The sequence below is a fragment of the Cynocephalus volans genome, chromosome 11 (assembly GCF_027409185.1).
Source record: "Cynocephalus volans isolate mCynVol1 chromosome 11, mCynVol1.pri, whole genome shotgun sequence".
NCBI classification, from domain to species: Eukaryota; Metazoa; Chordata; class Mammalia; order Dermoptera; family Cynocephalidae; genus Cynocephalus; species Cynocephalus volans.
In genome coordinates, this window is record NC_084470.1 from 23,021,797 (window position 1) to 23,044,406 (window position 22,610).

At 41.2% G+C, this 22,610-nt stretch overlaps 1 protein-coding gene across 1 annotated transcript in view; it reads right to left on the reverse strand.

The window, feature by feature from the left end:
* Positions 1–22,610, reverse strand: part of PPP2R3A (protein phosphatase 2 regulatory subunit B''alpha) — a 159,609-nt gene that overhangs the window by 93,890 nt on the left and 43,109 nt on the right. The window contains exon 2 of the mRNA XM_063113740.1: positions 6,924–9,367. Within this exon, the coding sequence (XP_062969810.1) occupies positions 6,924–8,915 (1,992 nt within the window). The 5' untranslated portion in view covers positions 8,916–9,367. The remainder of the gene's footprint in view (positions 1–6,923; positions 9,368–22,610) is intronic.

Below are 22,610 nucleotides of genomic sequence, written 5' to 3' on the forward strand. Positions count from 1 at the left end.
CATTCCCAGCATTGAATTCAGGGACCATCAGAACCTACAAAGCTAGGGGAGAAGAAACATTTTCCCTCAGTGACATGACTGGCTAATCTTAATGAAGGCATAGATATAAACCTAGAAAGTAAAAAAGAGAAAAGTGTTTACTAAATGCTCCAAAAGAAACTTTTAACAAGGATCTTAAAATGTGCTTTGCCGTAATGTTATTTAAATTTATAATTATTGTGCCTTTAAATATGCATACAAAACTATACAGTATAATATCTAAACCCTGAGAAAACCAAAATGTTAGATCATTAACCCAGGAAGGCCCTTTATTCCTCCGGGAATAAAATATCAGACACAAATTTCTGATCAGGGTCAGAAGAAAGCAAAGTGAGTTCTAGTAACAGTGGATATCATGCCCACCTTGAAAGATTTTGCTGACCCTTTTGGGTATCCAAAAACAAACAACAAACAATCATACTGAAATTAAATGGCCAGAAAAATCCTTTTCCTGAAATCCTTTTCAGATATTAACCTGAATCCATGGGGATGAAGATGGGGACTTCTAAGAACGGGAAAAAGCACAATGAATGTATAGGTATTCCTTAAAAAGAAAGGATAATAGTGTTAAAAATTTTTCAAAATTAAAGTAAAACTACACCATTCTTGGTGTTCTCTCCTCTTGCCAGGAAAAGTGAAGGAACATTTCCTAGAATGCTGTAGATTTTCAGGTGTTAAAAACTAGAGGAATTAAAAGGCCAGAGGTCTGGGTGAGATACTTGAGCCTCATGGAGGCACCACCCTCCAGTCCTAGAAGGGCACCCTGATGTCAGGTCCTCTTGCACCCATCCCTGAGAAACAAAGAGCAGGGAAAGAGATGGTCCTCAGGCAAGGGGGCAGAGTTTCCATTTGAGAAGGGGACAAAGCAGGAAAGCAAAAATCCCTTCATTTGATTATTTCTCTACTTATCTGTTTATTCACTCAACAAACAGCTATTTAATGTTACCATTTGCTAAACAAAAGCCAATAGAGGTTAGTGGTCCAGACATGGAAACTTGAGAGGGACTCATAAATGTCTTTCCATACTCTTAGTTTAACATTTTATTTTTACAGGGTGTTACTTTTGGGAGCTGGAGATCACATTTTTAGAGGCTGAAGTGGAAAAAGAGAAGGCAAGGTATGAATTACCTTGTCATGTAGACTGCCCGCTTAAATTCTGACTTTAAAACTCCAGAAAAGTGATGGGAAAGGGGTCCCACTTGAATGACAGGGTAGGCTTCTTAGCCTTTACCTTACTAGTATGGATTCTCCTAACTTGGAATTCACAACAATATAAACACAGCAGCCTGAAATTTCTCTTTATACTCTCCAGGAAGGAAAATTCTGTTAACTCAATTTTTGTTGCCTTTGACCACCAAGATAAGACTACCATCAAGCTTGGGTTTGAGAGAAATAGTAGATTCATGATATAACCATTTAGTCTCCCTTACCGGATTCCCCTGGGATGAAAGGTTTATATTTATAAAATAGTTGAAGATTAAGGTATGTTTTGATGTCTTGTAATAGAATGGAAATGGTAGAAGCCACTGTGCAAAATAAATCTCTAACCTTAGCATCATTATCACTGTGCATAGCTAAATTAATTGGATAAGAGTAAGGTATCCATATCCAAACACCATTTTCTCCAGAGAAACTTCCTTAATTCCAGAAGGTGGGATATATCTCTCCCTCTGAGCTCCTGCAGCACTTCATTTATATTTTTCTCATAGAATCCTTTCTACTTTGTATCATAGTAAATAGCTCATCTCTCCTATTAAGACTGTGGGCTCCACCAAGGCTTGCTCTACATTTGATTCATCTTTATCTCCTACTGCATGCTCTGCATAGAAGTGCAGACTTATGAATGGTTAAACTATGTAGAAACAATCTATTTTTAAGCATTTTAGCAATCTATATTTTGCATACCAATAAATAATACGTATAACTACCTTTACCACATTACTGCAATAGGTACAGCTAAAATCCACTCGGCAACACACCGATGATAGTTTTACTCTTTAATCTTAAAATTAATAAAGCTATTCCTTAAAAATATTAAGATTTTAATTTCTACTTTTTGTTTTTCTCCTCAATTAGCTGAAATTTTTAAGGTTTCACTAGACTTAAATATTATACTGTAGTTTTTCTAAAAAATAATCTTCCTCTTTATTTACTTTAAATTCTTCCTCCTTCATTGAAGAATCCTCCCTCGACCCTCCATTCTTTCAATTGAGGCAAGCAGTAGTGGAAAATTTTTCCGGCTTTGCTTTTACTAAAATTAAGTAAAAATAAATAATTTTTAAGGGAGGTTACAGTTTATTATTTTAACCTGTGAAAAACCATTAATATGTTATTGCCTCATAAGGTTAAAAACAAGACCAAAAATGACTGTAATACCATCTGCTGGTGGTAATAAAACATGAAATTAAGATGTCATTTATTATGTGAATTGCCAAATCAGTATAGTTTTAGCGTTTTTTAAAAAAAAGTATTTCATTATCCTCCATGTCAAACATGTCCTCAGTAATTCACTCATTCATAATTATGAAGCCTTTCAGGACCTTAACCATATTGTCCTTTCCCTCCTCCGCAAGCTGTTCTCTTATTCTTGTTCAACTCACTTTTAGGCCCATCTGCACAACTCAACTATTCTAGAACCTGTAGGGTTGTTTCCTATAGGACATAAGGTTTTGTGAAAAAAGCATATTCCAAAAATTTGCTAGCCAATAATATACATAATTTGACACAGTGAGAAAGTTCATGTGCAAAAAAAGGAAAAACAAAAGAATTTAAGAAATAGGATGAAAAAGAAGCTGTTTTATGTGGAAAAGTCAGAAATAAATGGTGAATAAGGAGGAGAGGAGAGAAAAGCTATGGTTAGAATACATCATGAAGGATTTAGAAACTCTGGGCTTATTTACTTTTCTGTGTCTACTGGTACACTGCTTGATTATCAACCACTGGTAGTTTTTGCTATTGATATTTAATAATGCTTCCAAAATTTCCAGTAAGTTTAACAAAACAGCACACTGAACTTTATCAAAAGTCTGCTTTGCTGATCTACTGTGAAATAATATCTAGATTAGGAGTCAGCAAACTTTTTCTGTAAATGGCCAGATCATAAATATTTTAGACTTTAGGGTCTCTGTTGTAACTACTAAACTTTGCAAGTAGGGCACAAAAGCAGTCACAGACCTTGCTCTAGACCAATATCTTCTTTATCAATCTCTCAATATCCTCTTAGTATTTTCTATTTAGCTTTCTCTCCCAACACAGGTTTGAATTTCATTTATATGTGGACAACAAATACTGCTCACTCTCGGGAAAATATTTTGAAATACATATTAAAATATTAATGACATATAATATTGTCAAGTCAATCTTTCCTCTTAGGGATAATCATCAATGTCATTTAAAAGTACTCCCTAATTGCCCCATTACGTACATCTTTTAATTAAAATGTTTTGAATGATTGGTAAGTTTTCAACTGTCTAAAGAGAAAAAAAATGAAAGACTTAATTTAAAATTTATTACTATTAAAAAAAAAAATTATACTATGGGACTCTTCAGCTTAAAAGCCTTCTTTGGCTCCCCACTCCCATAGAACAAACTCTTCAGTATAGCGTGCAAGGTCGTTCATAAATTGGCTCCAACCTACCTCCCCTATTTTATTTCCTATTACTCACTATTTAATCTCTCTAGATAATAATAAAAACATGAAAAAAATTATTATAGGTCTAGCCAGTTAACTCAGCTGGTTAGAGCGTGGTGTTGTAACACCAAGGTCAAGGGTTCAGATTCCTGTACTGGCCAGCCGCCAAAAAAAAAAAAAAAAAAAGAGAAAAACAACATTACATAAAAATCTACGAACCTACAGGAGATAAACACCAACTTCAGGCTAGTAAGTAGCTAATTCTGGAAAAGAGAGAGGGCACTGGAGAGGGGTGCCCTGTAGATTTCAGCTATATGTGAGGTGATTTTTTAAAAACAAAGATGATGATAATAACTGAAAATATTAAATACAGCAAAGATCCGAAGCAAATATGGCAAAATGTTAAGATTTGACAAGGCTAAGCAGTGGGTCATACGAGTGTTTTTTATATCATTTACCATATTTTTCTATTTGCTTAAAACAGGGGTAACAAACAACAGACTATGGTCCATTTGGCCCGCTGCCTGTTTATGTAAGTCTTGAAGCTGAGAATGCTACATTTTTAAAGTACTTTTAGAAAAAAGACAGAAAAGACTATGTGACAGAGACCCTGTGACCCACAAAGCCTAAAATATTTACTATCAGGCCCTTCACAGAAAAAGTTTGCCATTCCTGGCTTAAAGTATTTCATGAGAAGAAAAGAAAGATTTAAAAAAAAAAAAAAAAAAAAGACAAGTAAGGAGACAACTGAGTCATGAAGAAGGGTTTGCCTTCTTGCATTAAACATCTTCCTGAATTAAACATTTTATATTACCTGTCTCTTTAAATTAGCTTTTCATCAATTACTTTTTCAACTTTTATCACAAAGAAATCCCATCAAATTTTATTTTATTTTGTGATATTGGCACTTATTTAAGAGAATGGCAGCAGACAGTACTTTAATAAGGTTTTGATTTCAGTTCACACTTGCCGAAAAACTGGGAAGCTAATTTAGAGCCCACTGTGGCATTTTTAGGCAGCTGTACTTAGATTTGGGGTGTCACAAAGGACCTGCTCATGAGCTGAGCACCAGGGAGATAGGAGAGGTGTGACTCGGAACTTGGGTCCACATTTTCTACTTTATGCAGTGCATCTCTTTTAGAAGAATTTGTCCCCTTTTTTTACAAAAGATAATGGGGGAAGAAAGTTAAATAAAATTCAAAACACAGTATGTAAGAGTTTCTGGTTATAATGGTTGTGAGACGCTGGAATAGGTCATAAGAAATGGTGGACATATTTTTTTAATGGGCAGACAAGTTATGATGGGGAAAACAGTGAGATAATACATCTAAATACCTTAGCAAGCCCTAGCTTACAATAACTGGGAGCTCTTATTTATCATCACTTTGAGGTTGCTATATAGGTAGCTCCTTTTCTTTATAAAATATTAAGTACATCAGTATTACCCCTGTATATGAAAGGATCTTTTCTTATTTTTGTAGTTAATTCCCAGTTTCCCCCCCAGTGTTGTCCCAAGTTAACTAAAGATATTACCATTTGTGGATCAATAAATGAGGAGACTCACATAAAGAGATTTCACAGAAATGTTCAGTGAACATCTGAAGATATTCAAGCCCAAATCATCATTTAATAACCTTAAATATGTATTGTTTTAAACTTTAGTATCACTGGTAACTAAAAATGTGCTTTGCAAAACAGCAGCCACAAAATATATTCCAGGTAAAAATTATTCATCTGATCACAATATACATTTTTTCCTCTCCTCAAATGAAAATTTTAATGGGAAGGGCTGAAATACTATGTAACTTGTTTTTAACTTGGCCACATAAATGCCATCTCTAATATCCAATCAGTTTCTATAAAAATTTACTTTGTAATATTTGAGAATATACAAAAGGCATATAGAAAAACATGACAAAATACTTATGGTTCCACCACCCAGATTATGAAATTGACCACCACTAATATTTCCGAGGCTCCTGAACACCCTTCATCAGCTGCATCTCTCTGTCCTCTCCTCAGAGTTAACCATTGTTCTGAACATCAAATACATGGCAGATCCACGTATTTCTTCATACTTTTTGTACAAATATACATCTCTCAAAATAATTCATACTTTATAACTTGATTTTGTTGATCTGGCTTTATGTCTGTGAATTCATACACGTTGACTTGCAGAGTACATTCACATGGCAAAGATAGTGCTCACAACATATTCCATGTACTTCCTTGTGTTTCTCAGACTTTAAGTTGGGACCACTGCACTGTGAGAAGTGCAGTGTGTCATGTCTGGGAAAAGGTGGCTAAGAGCACCAACCCTTTCTTGCCTTCCTCAGTAAACCCATAAGCCACATATTCCAGATGGGGCAGTGGGGCAACAGTAAGATCATGGAGCCTCCATCAATCCTTGAGTGAGGTGGAGTAGAGCCCACTGCTAACCCATGCTGGGCTTGTAAAACTAACAAGGAATGATCTTGTTCTGCTAAGACACAAATGGGCAGATAACTGCCTTTCTGGAAGTATTCAAAAGCAATGCTATTAGTAGGGGGATAGATTCAAAACCTTTTGAAAATACTTCTATGATTCTATATTGATATTTATTCTCATTCACATGGAGAAGCAAATCTCACGTACTCTAGTCGTTACCTTCTTTGCAGATATATTGCACCAACAATACTTTCAGAGTAGTGTTTACATGCTCCCGTCCTGTTTCAGGAATGTTAATTTTGTCTCTCCAACTAGATTTTAAGCTCTTTAAGGATCATGTCCTCTCTTCTTTTGCACCTTATACTGCACCTTACACAGGGCTCCACAGGCATGCAGTAAGGACTGGTATCTTGGTTGATTGGGGAGAATGAGGTTTAATACTAAATGCCTACTTTGTAAGGCACTTTGCTTGTGCTTCCCTTAAGTTATCTTGATCCTTATTATTTCCACTACATAGATGAGATTAAGGCTAAATAACTTTTCTTTGGTCATAGAGTTAGGAAGAAGATGAAGGGTGTGGGGAGGGCACTGGAAACCATTCTGCTTGACTATAAAGCCTTTGCTTTTTACTGACTGAATTGAGTGAAATCATTCCTAGTGGAGGGCAGGAGCTTAAGTAGAATATAAAATGGATAACAAAAAGAGTTTTTGTTTATCCAGCCACCAAAAAAACCCCCCAATCCCCTCCACCCCTAAATAGATTTTGTTTATAAATTTTGCAAACATAAAAACATTTTTTTGGAGACTCAAGATTGTTGGGTCTTACCTTGATCACCTCTGGGGTCTGCTGAATCAAAACCACTGAAGTATCTTTGGCTTTATGACCAACAGGAGCTCTAGAGACTGATAAATTGGCTTGGGGAGAAGTTGTCAAGGTTTCCTGTAGAATTTGCATCATTTCCTTTTCTTGTGATAGACTTCCTCTGCCTGCTTTGCATTCAACTAGTTCTTGAGCAAAGTCTTCAATGCTTTCCAGAATTCGCAGTAAGAGGGCTCGATCCTCCTCTTCTATTTTGTGTCCATTGGTTTCAATAATCCTTGTTAGACAGGAAGGTGAGACTTTTTCCGAGGGTGAAGAGACCTTAGATTGAGGCTCAAGATCTAAAGGAATCCGACTAGTCAAATTACTACGGCTATTAAGAGAATTAGAGATTTTACCCTTGGCAAGTGGCTCTCTTAGAGAGGTCTCCATTTTCTGTGAAAAAGATTCCAAATCCATTAACAATTTATCTATCTCTTCCTGACTGTTAGGATTCACAAAATCTCTCTGGTCTTGCTCTTCAACATTAGGAACTTTTAATTTACAGTCTTCCTTAGGTAGATGCACAACTGGTGTCTCAAATAGCTTACCAATTTCATTTTGCACTGAGGCAGGACATTTTTTAAGATGAGAACCATGGTCTGAAAGTTCTACTCTATGTTCATTTATCTTTAACAACTCCTGACTGGGTCCATTCTCTGTCCTTGGTCCTTTACCTAGTGCTTTCTTTCCATCTGACTCTTCTTCAATATAAAGAGTTTCCATTAAATCTCCAGAAGAAACATTTTCTAATAGGCTCATTGTTAATGGCTGTGATTGAAGCTGGACAATTTTTAGAGTTCTGGGATCATTTACCTCTAAGTTATATAAAGAATTTGTGGAAGTGTCTGGAATAGATTTTACAGTGTCCATTTTCCTGAAATTATGCTTGTCATCTTGCAGTTCTATAGTTTGAAACTGTCCAGAGTCAGGGGCTGAGAGTTGGACAACATCTTCATATTTAGGAGGCTGTTCAGTGCCAAATATTGGGGAGAAGGGAGTTAGTTGTAAGCTAGGCATATTACTGACTAGCTCTGTTAAGTCTATAGCCTCATTATTCCCAGACTGCATGAATTCAAATGGTAACTTCTTCAGGTAGGATGCTAACCTGGTCATTACATTCATATAGACAGTTTCAGAGCTAGAAATGGCATCATTACCACTTTCTTCGTTGATGCTACCCCTTGACTTTTTCTTTATGCACTGTTTTATAATGTCTGTGCATTTTTTCAAATCCTCTGAGCATTTCAGCAAGATGTCCAAGCACATCTTTATGTCTGTCCCAGAAGAAAAATTATCTATTTTATGTTTTTCCAAAATCTGATTAACCAGATCTTCTTCAGAGAAGTTTTGAAGAAGCATGGAAGTCAGGTTAGTATCAATTGAGTTTCTATAGGACAAAGATTTTTCCTCGACTGAGGAACTCCGGAGTAAACCAAAGGATGGGGAGTTCCCATCATTGTTATAGTGGCCACAGAGCAAGTCAAAATCAACTGACCTTCTATTAAATGAGTCAGACTTAACTTTTCTTCCCTTTTTGTAAGCTACATGGTTAGAGTTTTTGAGTTTTTCAAAAGAAAATTCCTTTATTTTTCCACTGGCAAAACTGATTGCTTCTCCTGCAATGTCCTTTAAGTTGCAGGTATTCTGAAACGTAGATCCTCTCTTGACCCTGGGTATGCCTGTGAGGGCCTGATGGGGGTAGTCACCTTCAGCAGAGGAAAGCCCATTTTCATGGGGTAGAAATACACAGTTCAGATCTGCGTCTTTGAACTGAGACACAGGGATGTGTAAGACGTCTGCACAAACACTATGATGCACCACAATGCAGTCAACTCCATGGCTGAAGGTGTGGCAGGTTCCAGTGCAATAATGTATAGTTTGCTCCAAACGCCGGTCAATTACCACACTGCTGTAGTGGTTCACAGTACTAACCACAAGTCTGTAAGCTGCTGCCATAATATCAAATCCACTTAGTGGTGGGACTTGGAACTTTCTAGAACTCTTTTCAAAAAAATTTTCCTAAATGACAGCTGAAAATATATTTAATGACAATGTTCAGGGGTTTCTTATAAATATAATGACTTTTCCCCATGAAGGGAAACCATCTAAATTTGAGGTTTGGTAACTGTCAGGATACAGTAGATGCTGCACATGTGTGCTTGTATTAGCAAGTCTAATAATTTAATAATTGTGCTTTTCAGTTTTTACTTTTATTTAGTAATATCATGATACTATAGGAGTATCTGTTGTGAAAGAATATCCTCTTAGTTCTTCAGAAGTTCTACACTGTGGAAATTTATTGTCATAAATTTACTGTCATAAATCTTAGATGGTAGTCTGGAAGTACTGTGATAAATGAGTCCTCCAAACGTTTAAAAGATCCATTTTTCTGTGGATGACAGAGAAACCTATAATGAAAAAAGAAAATAATTAAAAGGAAGTATAATTTCTTAATATTGGAACTTTTAATGTTCTCTTTCTTTACAGTCCATATGCAATGGATCACCAGGCCTGTTCTCTGCCAAATCACCGATACTCAATTCACGCATTTGTGTCATCACACCCTAAACTCCTTACTACCTAGGGTGGTATTACCTCAACTCTGCAACTGCCTCCCAGTTGATACTTATCCCACTTTCTTTGCCACTTTACATGACACTAACAAGCTTAGATTTAGACAGCTTTCTCATCCATCACAGCTCAAGAACTCACATTACTGATCTCCATCATGCATCATGGCAGGTCTACATCTTTTGACTCACTTTCAAGCCCTTCAACATCTGTACCCACCCACCTATAATGGTACTTTCTACTACTCCCCTGTACCACCCTTTTGCTTCCATCAACCTAGTTTTCTCAAAAGACTGCCAACACATAGTGCCTGTTCTTGATCCTGAAACTTCCTCTACGCTTGGAATTATTCTTCCATCATTTTCTTTTCTTAATGAGAGAAAAAAATAACCTTCACTACTCTTGACCCCACCCTTCCAGATGCTGCCCAATTCAGATATTTCTCTCTCTTCATCAAGTGGATAGAATTTACTTAGCCATTATTCTCTTACTTTAAAAAAAAAAAAGGCTTTTAAAACATGTTGTAGTAGCTTTCCCAAAAGGTTCGATCAATGTATTCAATCAGCAAATACTGAGTGCTTGCTATGAGTCAGGTACTTTCTAAGAGAAAGGGATTCACAGCAGTGAATAAAACAAAGTCCTTGTCCTTATAGAGCCGATGGTCTAGCACATATCAGATGGCGATATGTGCCAGCTATAGAGAAAAATAAAGCAAGACAAGGGTTTAGAAAGGATGGGAAGGTGCTGTTTCACAAAAGGAAGTCAGGGAAGACCTCACTGACATCTGAACAGAGACCTGAAAGAAGTGGGGGTGGGGTAGGCCAAGGAGGTATTATGAGGTAAATCATCTTAGGCAGAGTAACTGTTAAGAGCAAAGGCTCTGAGATGGGAAGCATGCCTGATTTACTGGAAGAATGACATGGAGACTAAAGTGGTTGGAGCAGAGCAAGTAAGGGGAACAATGTAGGAGACAAGTTCAGAAAGGAAAGGTAGGACTAAATCAAGCAGGGTCTATAGAACACTATGATAAAATTGGCTTTAACTCTGAGTGAGCTGGGAAAACAACTGGTGCCTAGTGAGCAAAGGAATAATGTGATCAGACTTACATTTTAAATTGGTAGTTTGGGCTATGTTCAGAGACTGTAAAGGAGCAAGAGAAGAAGCAGGGAAACAAGTTAGGGGCTACTGCAATAAGCCAGGCCAGAAGGCTAGAGGGCTTGGACTGGCATAATAACAGTTGAGATGTTTAGTTGCTGTATATATTTCAAAGGCATAGCCAACATGAATGTGCGATCCTATTGCATCAAGGATGGTGCAATAAGTCAATAAGGCCAGGAAGGAGATAATGACATCAACTAAGGAGAGTTATCAGTTTCACTGCACCATCATTAGCATTAGTGTTCTTTGTTTTTTGGTTTTTTCTCACCACTATACTAACAAGGAGGTACTGGTTAGCAATAAAAATCTTTATCCATTTCACAATGAGCAGGAGCACTTCATTGTTCTCACATTTTATTTAATTCCAGGAAACTGTTTATTTTGCTTATTTATTTCTCCCTTGGTAAATTGTCTATTTTTGTCTGTTTAAGTATTAGACACTTAGTGAATACAGAAACAACATAATTAATTTGTGAAGAATCCTTTCCTGTGTTGAATTCTTATACTCATTAATTTCCTGATTCTTTGGATCCAATGATTATTCTGTTTTTGTGCCAGTATTAGATTATTGTAAATATTGCTGTCTTATTAAGTTTTACTACCTGGCATTGCTTCCTATTCTTTGATGGTCTTCCAGATGAATTGCTGAATTGTCAGTTTTGAGAAAAATCCTATTGGAGTTTGATTATAATTGCAATAAACTTATGAATTATTGTGATGGAACACTGACATTGCAACATTTAGATTTTTTAACCCAGGAAGATACTCCTATATAAGTCTTCTTAATTCCAATACTCTCTTCTCTCTCCCTTTGTGGTTTTCTTCAGGTGGGTCACACCCCATTCTTTGTCCCTCAGTGTCTTAACACTGTTGTTATGTGAATGGATCTTGAACTACTGTCTCATCCTCTACCTCCTTGTCTTCAAATCTCAGGTGATGTCTTATATAAAACTATAAAACCAGATATCATGCAGGATAGAGACGGAGCTGAAGGAGAAAGGTAAATATAATAGGGTGAATATAATAGTAAAGGAGGTGCCCAGTAATTCTTAAGTGAAAATACAATGAAGCCAGAGGAAAAAGTGTGTTATGGAAAAAAGATAAGAACACGGCAATGGAAGGAATTACTTTTCAAAAGATGCACATCCAAAACACAGGGAGAAACAGCAACTTTTCAGAAATCCACGTTTTTGAAAGAGTTTTTGAGTGAAGATAAAAGTAAGGTAAACACAAAGGATTCTGCTGAGAAACTATAGTAGGATAACTATATTAGAGATATTAGGACTATTTCCTAATACAGTTGATAAAACTGGTACAGAGGCAAAATACATGAGTGTTGGAAAATTTAGATATCCAGACACCTATTAAAACATGTCAGATAAGTTCTTAAGTTGCCATAAAACAACTGTTTTTTTCTGAAATTTGAGAAAATAAAGAGAAGTATTTTTCCAGGCCTGAAAATAACCAAAACAACTGGTTGATAAGATAACGTGACAGAAAGAACAAGAAAGTATTCACGTTATATTGGAATTTGAAATAGCCAAGGAAGAGAGAACACTGGCTAAAGTCAGACATGTGCTGTCCAATAATGGACATTCTTTAATGGAATTAATTTTTAATGGCATTAATGGAAATATTCTTTATCTACACTGTCCGATATTGCTGTCATTAGCCACATGAGGCTACTGAGCACATTAAACGTGGCTAGTACAACTGAAGAACTTAATTTTAATTTAAAAACCTTTTAATTTTGAAATCATTTTAGACACACACACAATAGTTGCAAAAATAGTACAGAGTGTTTCTGTGAACCTTCCCCTAGTTCCCCCCAATTTTAACATCCTACATCAACCATAGAACAACGATCAAAACCAGGAAATTGACATTGGTACTATTAACTACAGACCTTATTTGGATTTCACCAGTTTTACATGCACTCACTCCTTCCTCTCCCTCTTTTCTTTTTATAATAATTACCACAATAATCAGAATACAGAACTGTCCCATAAAACTTCCCCCTTCATATTACCCTTCTGTAGTCACACAGTTGCCCCAACCCTAACCCCTGGCAAACACTGATCTGTTTTCCCTCACTACAATTGTCATTTAAAAAATGTTTTATGGGCCGAGCCTGTGGCGCACTTGGTAGAGTGCTGCGCTGGGAGCGCGGCGACGCTCCCGCCGCGGGTTCGGATCCTATATAGGACTGACCGGTGCACTCACTGGCTGAGTGCCGGTCACGAAAAAACGACAAAAAAAAAAAAAAAAAAAAAAAAAATGTTTTATGCATGGAATCATACAGTATATAACCTTTTGAGATTGGTTTCTCTCACTTAACACGTTTTTGAGATTCATTCACATTACTGCATGTATTAACAGTTTGTCCCCTTATATTGCTGAGTTGTATTCCATTTTATGGATATACCAATGTTTGTTTACCCATTCACCCATTAAAGAGTATTTATGTTGTTTCCAGTTTTTGACTACTACAAATAAAGCTGCTGAGAATATTAGTGCACAGGTTTTTGTGTGAATATAGTTTTCATTTCTCTGGGGTAAATATCCATGAGTTGATTGCTGGGTTGAATGGTAATTATATTTTTAACTTTATAAGAAACAGCCAAATTGTTTGCCAGAGTGGCTAAACCATTTTACATTTCCACCAGCAATGTGTGAGGGACCTGGCTGATTCCACATCCTCATTAGCATTTGGTATTGTTAGTATTTTTTATTTTAGCCAGTCTAATGGGTGTATTGTGTCATCTATCTGTGGCTTTAATTTACATTTCTCTAATGGCTAATGATGTTGAGCATCTTTTCATTTCCTTATTGACCAGACCCCTATCTTTGAAGAAGTGCCTGTTTAAATCTTTTGCTCATTTTAATTAATTTTAATTAAAATAGCCACCTGAAGCTAGTGGCTACCATATTAGACAGTGCAATTCTAAATAACAGGAAAGCAACTTTCAAAAATTCTATAAAAGAAAATATGAAGAAAAAAGGAAGATATGGCAAAAATGAAAGTTGGTGGGTTTTAAAAATGAAATGACAAAGGTGCACCCCAGGCTCTCCCAAGCTGGGGCGGTGGGGGGCCTTGGGCCTCAGCCATGTCCCCCGATAGCTGCAGGCAGCCCGGTGGCGACCACCAAGCCGCAGCAAGAAGGGCCCCGGGTTCCTTAGCTGGGATGGTGGCAGGCAAGGGCTTTTGCCATACACCCCTGACATCTGCACCCAGCCCAGAAATGACCAAGCCACTGCTGGAAGTCCCCCGATATTCCCTGTGGGAATGAGGGGGTGCCACAGGCCTCAATCCTGCCCCTCATCCTTCCATCACATTTCCTTTCCATTTCCCCTCTGCCCTTCCCTCCCATCTGTTCCGCAACAATATCCTAGAATGTAAAAAAATATTAATAAAATGAAAAAGCAATTAAAGAAACCCCAAACTTGTCATGAGTCATCTTACTGAGAAAGAGAAGATGTGTAAAGACTTAAAGAATTACAAATTTAAGTCTTTAAATTTACACTCGAAAAGGACACAAACAGCAGACAGACAAACCCCAAAGGGTGGCACCAATTATCAATGAGAAATTTACAGTCTAAAATGAGTTTTTTAAAAATGCCAAATGAAGATTATTTCCCTGGTATTTGGTCCAGACCCATAGGTATGAACCTTTTTATTCAGACCATAATTCAAGTGATACCCCATGTCCAAACTGAATCCTAGACATGGAACATAATCCAACTATTCTCAATCAGAAATATAACCTAACTCAGAACCACAATGCTATCCTGTTTAATGAAAGCCAGACTGCATGGATTTGAATCCCAACCCTGCCACTTACAACTGTATGGCCTTATATAAGCTGGTTAACTTTGTCAGCCAGCTTCAACTGAAAAATGGAGAGAATAATACCCATCTCATGACGATTAGCATATGTCAAATGCTTAGAACAATGCCTAAGACACAGAAAATGCTCAATAACTGTTACTGCATTTATTATTTTAATTCACTCATCAAACATTTTCTATTCTGCACCAAGCCCTGGAAGAATGATGCTGAATAACCCATGGTTGGTCCTCAGGGTGATCACTGTTTAATGAGGACAAAGAGAGAAGCAAGCATAGCAGATATTACTAGGTTCGGGGAGGACCACTTAAGATGGTGCCATCCAAAGATACTTCAAATGGCAGTTCCTGCCCTACAGGACTTCCCTGTAAAAGAAGAAAAGGAACTCATAACCTCAACAGAATTCCATGCCGTTGATCCGCTCTGAAAACTTTACATACTAAGGGAACCAATAATTGTAAACCTAAAAATCACCTAATTAACATAAGGCCTGAACAACTACCATTGGATATTTCATTTAACTCCTCATTAACATAAGCTATGGCCAATCAGAACAACATAACTCACCATGGGAAGAAATATAAGCCCAACCCCCAGGGCAGAGGGCAGATTAGGTCCTGTACCTGTGCCTCTGCTGCGTCGTAGCCTGTGCCAATAAACTCCTAGCCTGATTTCTTGGCTCAGCACCAATTCTTTTTGAACCTATCAGATATCAGGAGCATGAGGGTGGGGCCTTGGCTTTCTCCCAATTTAATCCCATAATTAATACATGTTCTTCTTTTTTTTTTTTTAAAAAAGATGACCGGTGAGGGAATCTTAACCCTTGACTTGGTGTTGTCAGCACCACGCTCACCCAGTGAGCTAACCGGCCATCCCTATATGGGATCTGAACCCGTGGCCTTGGTGTTATCAGCACCGCACTCTCCCAAGTGAGCCACAGGTCGGCCCTAATACATGTTCTTTTCAGAAAAGTTAGACAATATTCATAAGTGACAAACACTTTAATTACCTGTATCACCATTCAGAAAAATCCACTGTTAATATTTTTATGAATATACTTTTGAGATATTGTGAAATACATAGTTGGTCTTCATTTCCATTTCCTGGCAAACAACTCCTAAAATCCTTAGAATCTACAAAGTGATGTCTTTTTGTATGCTCATGAGTTGACTGATGGCTGGGAGCCCCTAAATAGCTTCAGGATGGGGACTGGTAATAGGAAATATCAATGCATGATTAGAGGGTTAGGACTTTCAACCTCTGGGGAGGGTGGAGGGGTTGAAGGTTAAGTTGATCACTAATGGCCGGTGATTTAGTCAATCATGCCTACATAATGAAGCCTCCATAAAAACCCAAAAGGACTGATTTCACAGAGCTTCCAGATAGCTGAACAGGTGAACATCCTGCAGGGTGGCACCCCTGGGAAAGGAATGGAAACTCCATGCCACTTCCCATACTTCACCCTACACAGCTTTTAATCTGTATCCTTTGTAACATCCTTTACAATAAAAACGTTAAGTGTTTCCCTGAGTTCTGTGAGCCACTTTAGCAAATTAAACCCAAAGAGGAGTTCATGGGAACCCAAACTTGAAGCCAGTTGGTCAGAAGTTCCAGAGGCCTGGATTTGTGATTGGTGTCCAAAGTGGGAGCAGTCATGTGGGACTAAACTCTCGACTTGTGGGATCTGATGCTATCCCCAGGTAAACAGTGCCTGAATTGAACTGAATTAGAGGAAACTCAGCTGATACCTGCTGCAGAAATGATTGCTTGCTTGCTTATTGGGAACCCCCCTCCACATTTCTCAAAGTCTTCTGTGTTGATTGTTGCTGTAGGGACCCAAATGCCCCAAGGGATCACACCCCGATCACATAAGCCCTTCTCGGCCACACCCCATCATGGTGCTGGTTGCCCTTCTCTTCCGTATTCTCCTTCCCGCCGGGGCGAATTACACACCAATCAGCTCCCCTCCAAACCCCATGCGGTATGCTAAGCAGGGATTGTATTTTAAGCCAATCAGCTTTCCCCTTAAAGCCCTATATATGTGTGTGTGTGCTGCCTAATAAACGGGCTCTCTGGTGGATCGTCAACTGGTGTCGACTCTTCCTTTCATTTGGTGCTGAAACCCGGGATGGAGCTTCTCTCGAGCGGCGACACTTTTCGGATCACAGTGGCAACATCTTCCAAGTCGCCCCTCAGGGCTCCCTCGAGCTGTAACACTTTTTGAATCGCAGTGGCAACATCTTCCAAGTCGCCCCTCAGGGCTCCCTCGAGCTGTAACACTTTTCGAATCGCAGCGGCAGCACTTTCCAAGTCGCCCCTCGGGAACTCCGCCCCGCCAGGACCGGCCTCCCTTCCACTGCTCACCATTGACGGTCCACCCTTGTCCATTGTTTTTGGCGCTGGCTTCTTCCACTCACCACCAGCTCATCATTAGGTAAGCCCCCTTTTCTAAAGGGCACTGGCCCTTTTCAGGCTACCACAGGGAGTCTAGATCGTCCGGTAGCCCCTAACACCCATACCCACCCCACCACGGTCTTCACGACCACCATAAATTCCCAAACTATAACAGGTTCCAAAGCCCCAGTAAACTTTTACTTTCATTTTTGGAGGTTAAAAGCCCCATTCTGTTCTCTCCTTCTCTCTTTTACCCTCTTGTCCACCACTCTCTTCTAATCTCTGTCCGATTTCCGTCTCTCTCCACTTCCCGGTCCGGGACCTGACCAGAAATTCCTAGCGCTAGGTTTCCTTCAGGCACCGGGCTTTTGCCCTAGAGAAGTGAAGGTCTGGGTGACGACCCACACCTCCCTTCTCTCCTCCTGGTTCGTACCTGAACCTGCCGGGACTAACGTGACCCACTGGGGACGCCCTCTAGGATCCCCTTTTCCCAACCGGCCGAAGGATCTGTCTTATCACGAATCTCTGTCCAATTTCTGTCTAAAATTCCCATTAAGAGACCAGAATGGGCGCTTCCTCCTCCTCCCTAGGGGACTCTCCACTTCAATGCCTTCTGAAAAACCTCACCAACCTTTCCCTAGACCTCTTTAACTACTGCCAGTGCCTAAAAAAATGGAAGGAGATCCCCTACATCGAGGCTTTTCGCCTCTTGGCTCAGAACCCCACCCTCTGCTCCTCCTGTGCTCCCTCTCAAGTCCTTTTAGCCTGTAAACCCTCTTCACAGTCACCCCTCGATCCTTCCACCTTCGACCCTGCTGATGAACCCCCACCCTACCGACCTCCTCCTCCCCCAGTGCCTCTAGCATCCGCTCCTCTTCCCCCGTCATCCGCGTCACCTTCTGCACCTCCAGTGCCATCCACTCCCCCATCTTTACCCTCACCTACCCCTGACCCACTAAGCCCCCCTTTCACCCGTTCCCGAGGACCTCCCCCCGCCCCTTTAACAATCGCCCCACTACGTGAGGTAGCTGGGGCTGAAGGAGTAGTTAGGGTCCATGTTCCCTTTTCCCTAGCTGACCTTACAGAATTAGAAAAAAGACTAGGCTCTTTCTCTACTGACCCTACCACCTACATTAAAGAATTCCAATGAATCCTGCAGGCCTACAGCCTCACACATCATGACATCTTCATGCTCCTAGCCAATACCCTCCTCCCCGAGGAACGCCGCAGGGTCTGGGATACAGCCCAAACCCATGCCACTGACACCCATCGTAGCAATCCAGATCACCCGCCAGGCCCCCAAGCAGTCCCAGAACAGGAACCTAATTGGGATTATAACACAGCCCAGGGAATCCAGGCTCGAGACCGTTTTGCCTCTTGCTTAATAACTGGCCTCAAAAAATCGGCTCGCAAGGTCGTCAATTTCCAAAAAATTCAAGAAATTGTCCAAAAAAGGAGGAAACTCCCTCCGAGTTCCTCAATAGATTAACTCAGGCCTTTCAACAATACACTAACTTAGACCCCAACTCAGAAGATGGCCGGCATGTCCTTATGACTTATTTTCTGGTCCAATCCTACCCCGACATTAAGACTAAACTTAAAAAAAAAAGAGCAGGGTCCTGCAACCCCTCAGACCGAAATCCTATCAGTGGCCTTCAAGGTCTTTCATAATCGAGAGGAGGAAAAGGAACGTCGAAAACAAAAGGCCGACCACGCCAACTTCCAGATGTTGGCCTGGCTTATCAAACCCCCTGGGCCCCCTCCCACAGCCTCCACCTCTAAGCCTCCACCTGGAGCCTGCTTTAAATGTGGACAGGAAGGGCACTGGGCAAAGGCTTGCTCCACCCCCAGTCCCCCCACCACTCCTTGTCCAAAATGCAAAAAGAAGGGACATTGGGGATCTGATTGCCCCCGCCAACTGCCCCACAGTCCCCCGAATTGTGGACTCCACCTATGGTGGGCCTCGCTGAGGAGGACTGACGGAGCCTTGGGCCCTTCCCGACCATCTCTATAACAAAGCAGGAGCCCAAGGTATCCATGGTTGTGGACGGCCACCCAATATCTTTCCTCCTGGACACTGGAGCCACCTTTTCGGTCTTAAGGGAATATAAAGGCCTCACCACCTCCAGCAGCTCTCCTATAGTCGGGGTAGGAGGTAAACAAATCTTTCCCCCAAAAAACCCTCTTTTAACCTGCTGCCTTCAAGGCACTCAATCCGTTTTCTCCCATTCCTTCCTAGTCATGCCACAATGCCCCGTCCCCTTGTTGGGTCGGGACATTCTATCACGGCTTCAAATCTCCATTACTTTGCCCCTGTCCTCTTCCTCTTCCCCTGTTTCCTTCCTCCTAGCGCTAGTTCAAGCCCAAGATCCTACTAATTCCACCCCTCCAAAGAGGTCCTTACCCATGCTAACGCACCCTGTTAACCCCACAGTTTGGGACACTGCCAGCCCCGCTCTGGCCGAGTGTTCCCCTGTACACATAAAACTAAAAGACCCCTCCAAATATATTTGTCAGGCTCAGTATCCATTAACCACAACAGCCCTCCTCAGGTTAAGCCCCATCATTCAGGCAATACTCCCATACTCGCTGTAAAAAAACCTAATGGCACCTTTCGTCTCGTCCAAGATCTCCGCCTTGTACCTATCAAAACAGTTAGACCCCACTGTACAAGGCTGGGCACCCTGTCTAAGAGCCCTACCAGCGGGGCAGTTGCTGCATAAGGTGGCATCCAAATTAACATTTGGGGCACCTCTTACCATTCTCTCACCACATCACCTTAAAGACCTCCTTACCTATAAGCCTCTCCACTCCCTCCCACCTTCCAGAATTCTAACCCTCCTATCCTCGTTTCTGGAAAATCCTGCCCTATCCTTCAATACCTGCCCAGCCCTAAACCCGGCTACTCTACTGCCTATACCAGATTCCCCCAACACGCCTTTGCACAGCTGCGTAGAAAGCCTTCAGAATTTCATACCTTACCGCTCTTCCATCACTGAGGGGCCCCTGTCTCACGCTGATCTCGCATGGTTCACGGATGGGTCCTCATTCAAGGAAGGAAACACTCATTACGCAGGTTATGCCATAGTCTCCCTTGATTCGGTTATAGAAGCCCAACATTCACCCAGGGGTACTACCAACCAGCAGGCTGAACTTATCGCTGCCACGCGAGCCTGTGTTCTAGCTGAAGGAAGAACTCTCAACTTATACACTGATTCCAAATATGTCTTTCATATACTTCTCTCTCATGTCGCCATATGGAAAGAACGCGGTCTGCTTAACACCAAGGGTAACACAATCACCAACTCAGCTTTAATCTCCACATTAATTGAGGCATCCCATTTACCTTGTAAATTAGGAGTCATTCATTGCAGATCCCACCAGAGGGACGATTCCCCAATCACTCGCGGGAATTGTAAGGCTGACCTCGCCGCACGCACTGCGGCACGGCACCCACAGACACAAAACCAACTTCCCATTCTTCCTTATGGCTCCCAGGGTTCACAGACACCCTCTCAGCCCCAACCACCTAATGATGATAAGTCCTCTCTCTTTCGCTTGCTCCATGACCTGTTTCACTCTAGCCCCCAAGCTTTATCCCAGTTTTTACAAGTCTTCTTCTCAATCACCCCATCTGACAAAGACCTCTTGCAAAAAATCTCCTCCTCATGCACAATCTGCCAGCGTACCAATCCTAACACCCCTCTCAAATCTGGGCCATACCCCTCCCACCAGGCCAGAGGTCTCACACCCGCGGCCGACTGGCAAGTCAATTTTATACGCATGCCTTCCGTCTGGCGCCTCAAATACCTCTTGGTGTTTGTTGATACCTTTTCAGGATGGGTGGAGGCATTCCCAACATCCAATAAAAAGGCCTCCACCATAGCCCAGACTCTCCTTTCCCAAATCATCCCACGATTTGGGATGCCTACTTCCATTCAATCTGACAATGGACCTGAATTTACCGCCCAGATAGTACAAAAACTCTCCCAGTCACTCTCTCTCCCCTGGCACCTACATTGCCCTTACCGACCTCAGGCATCTGGAAAGGTAGAAAGAACCAACAGAACCTTAAAGGACATACTAACTAAATTGTCTCTGGAATTACACCTGATTGGGTCCGTCTTCTACCTCTTGCTCTACTCAAGGCCAGAGCTCTCCCAAAGAGGCCCTCCAATCTTTCCCCTTTTGAAGTCATGTATGGTAGGCCCCTCCTACCCCCGGGGATCACAGCAACTGAAGGACCCATACCACCCGCCATGGTTTTACCTTTGCTCTCCCACCTTCACACCGAATTATGGAAGCACCAGGACTGGCTACTTCCAGATCCATCACTTTCCAAAAATAACCTTTCACTCAGCTCAGGCCAATTAGTATTCTACACTTCCCCAGAACCCAAAACCCCCCTAACCCCTAAGTGGGAAGGCCCATGTCCTGTCATCCTTTGCACTCCGACCGCTGCTAAACTTGCCCTGCCAGGTAATCATGTTACTCCATGGATTCATATTTCTAGGCTGAAGCCTTACACTCAGGATCTGCCATTGGCCACCTAGAACTCCAGTAACAAACTGCAGAAGAACTTAACACACCATTCTTTTAAGCGTATCCCTCATCCTACTGACCCTTTCAAACTCTGCCTATCCCGGACCTCAGCCCTACCCCTAATTCCGGAGACACAAACCTTCTCCTTGGCCTTCCCCTGTCCTTTTCACTTCACCCAGGGAGCTTTCAGGCCTCTTCCCATATATGGAAACTTGAGGCATTTGAGACCTACACTGAAAAACAAACCCGGAGCAGCGGCTCTCTAGCTGGGACCGCAGATTGCCCCACCTTCGGTTGCTCTCAACCTGTAAACATCCCTCTCGCTACATCCAAGTTAATCAAACAAGCCACCCGTCCCTACCTATGTTTTCTCTATGACCAAACTGCCGCCCACTGTAAATGGTGGCCGGACACTTACGGAGGCTGTCCGTATTGGTCCTGCAAGATCCATGACCCACTCATTGGGGCGGGCGGCAGGTTGTTTACATTCAACAGTGGGCAATACTCCCTAACAATTTCCGATCCCTGGGACTCCAGATGGGCTACCAGGATCATTGCCTTCTTCTATTGCAACGGCTATGCCTCTCATCCATGCGGAAATCTAGAAATTTCCCGCAAATACGTTCCTGTCCACAATCCAATATCTCATGTCTCCACGGACATCTCACATCAGGAAGAACAACTTTCCTCTGCCCTAGAACAATCCTCTTCCTTTTCTGCTAGTTCCCCAGGGTCACCCATTTACACCTGGCAACAAATCATTTCTGAAACATTCACCATTCATAACCACACCTACGCCCCACCAGGCACTTTCTTCTGGTGCAATGGAACCCTCTCTACCTCCATCCTGCCTAATCTTACTGTCCCATGCCTTCTTGTCACCATTGTCCCTCAACTCACTCTGTACTCCAATTCAGAACTGTTCTATCTTCTTCACCCACCCTCAAGACAAAAAAGGGCCGCCTTCCTCCCAATCATGGTCGGTATTTCCTTAACAACATCAGCGGTCGGAGCCGGCCTGTCGGGAGGAGCCTTAGGGCACAGTTTATGGGCGGTCAAAGACATCAATGCTAAATTGAAGGGGCTCTAACTTCCACTGCCGAATCTCTTTCCTCTCTACAGAGACAAATCACCTCTTT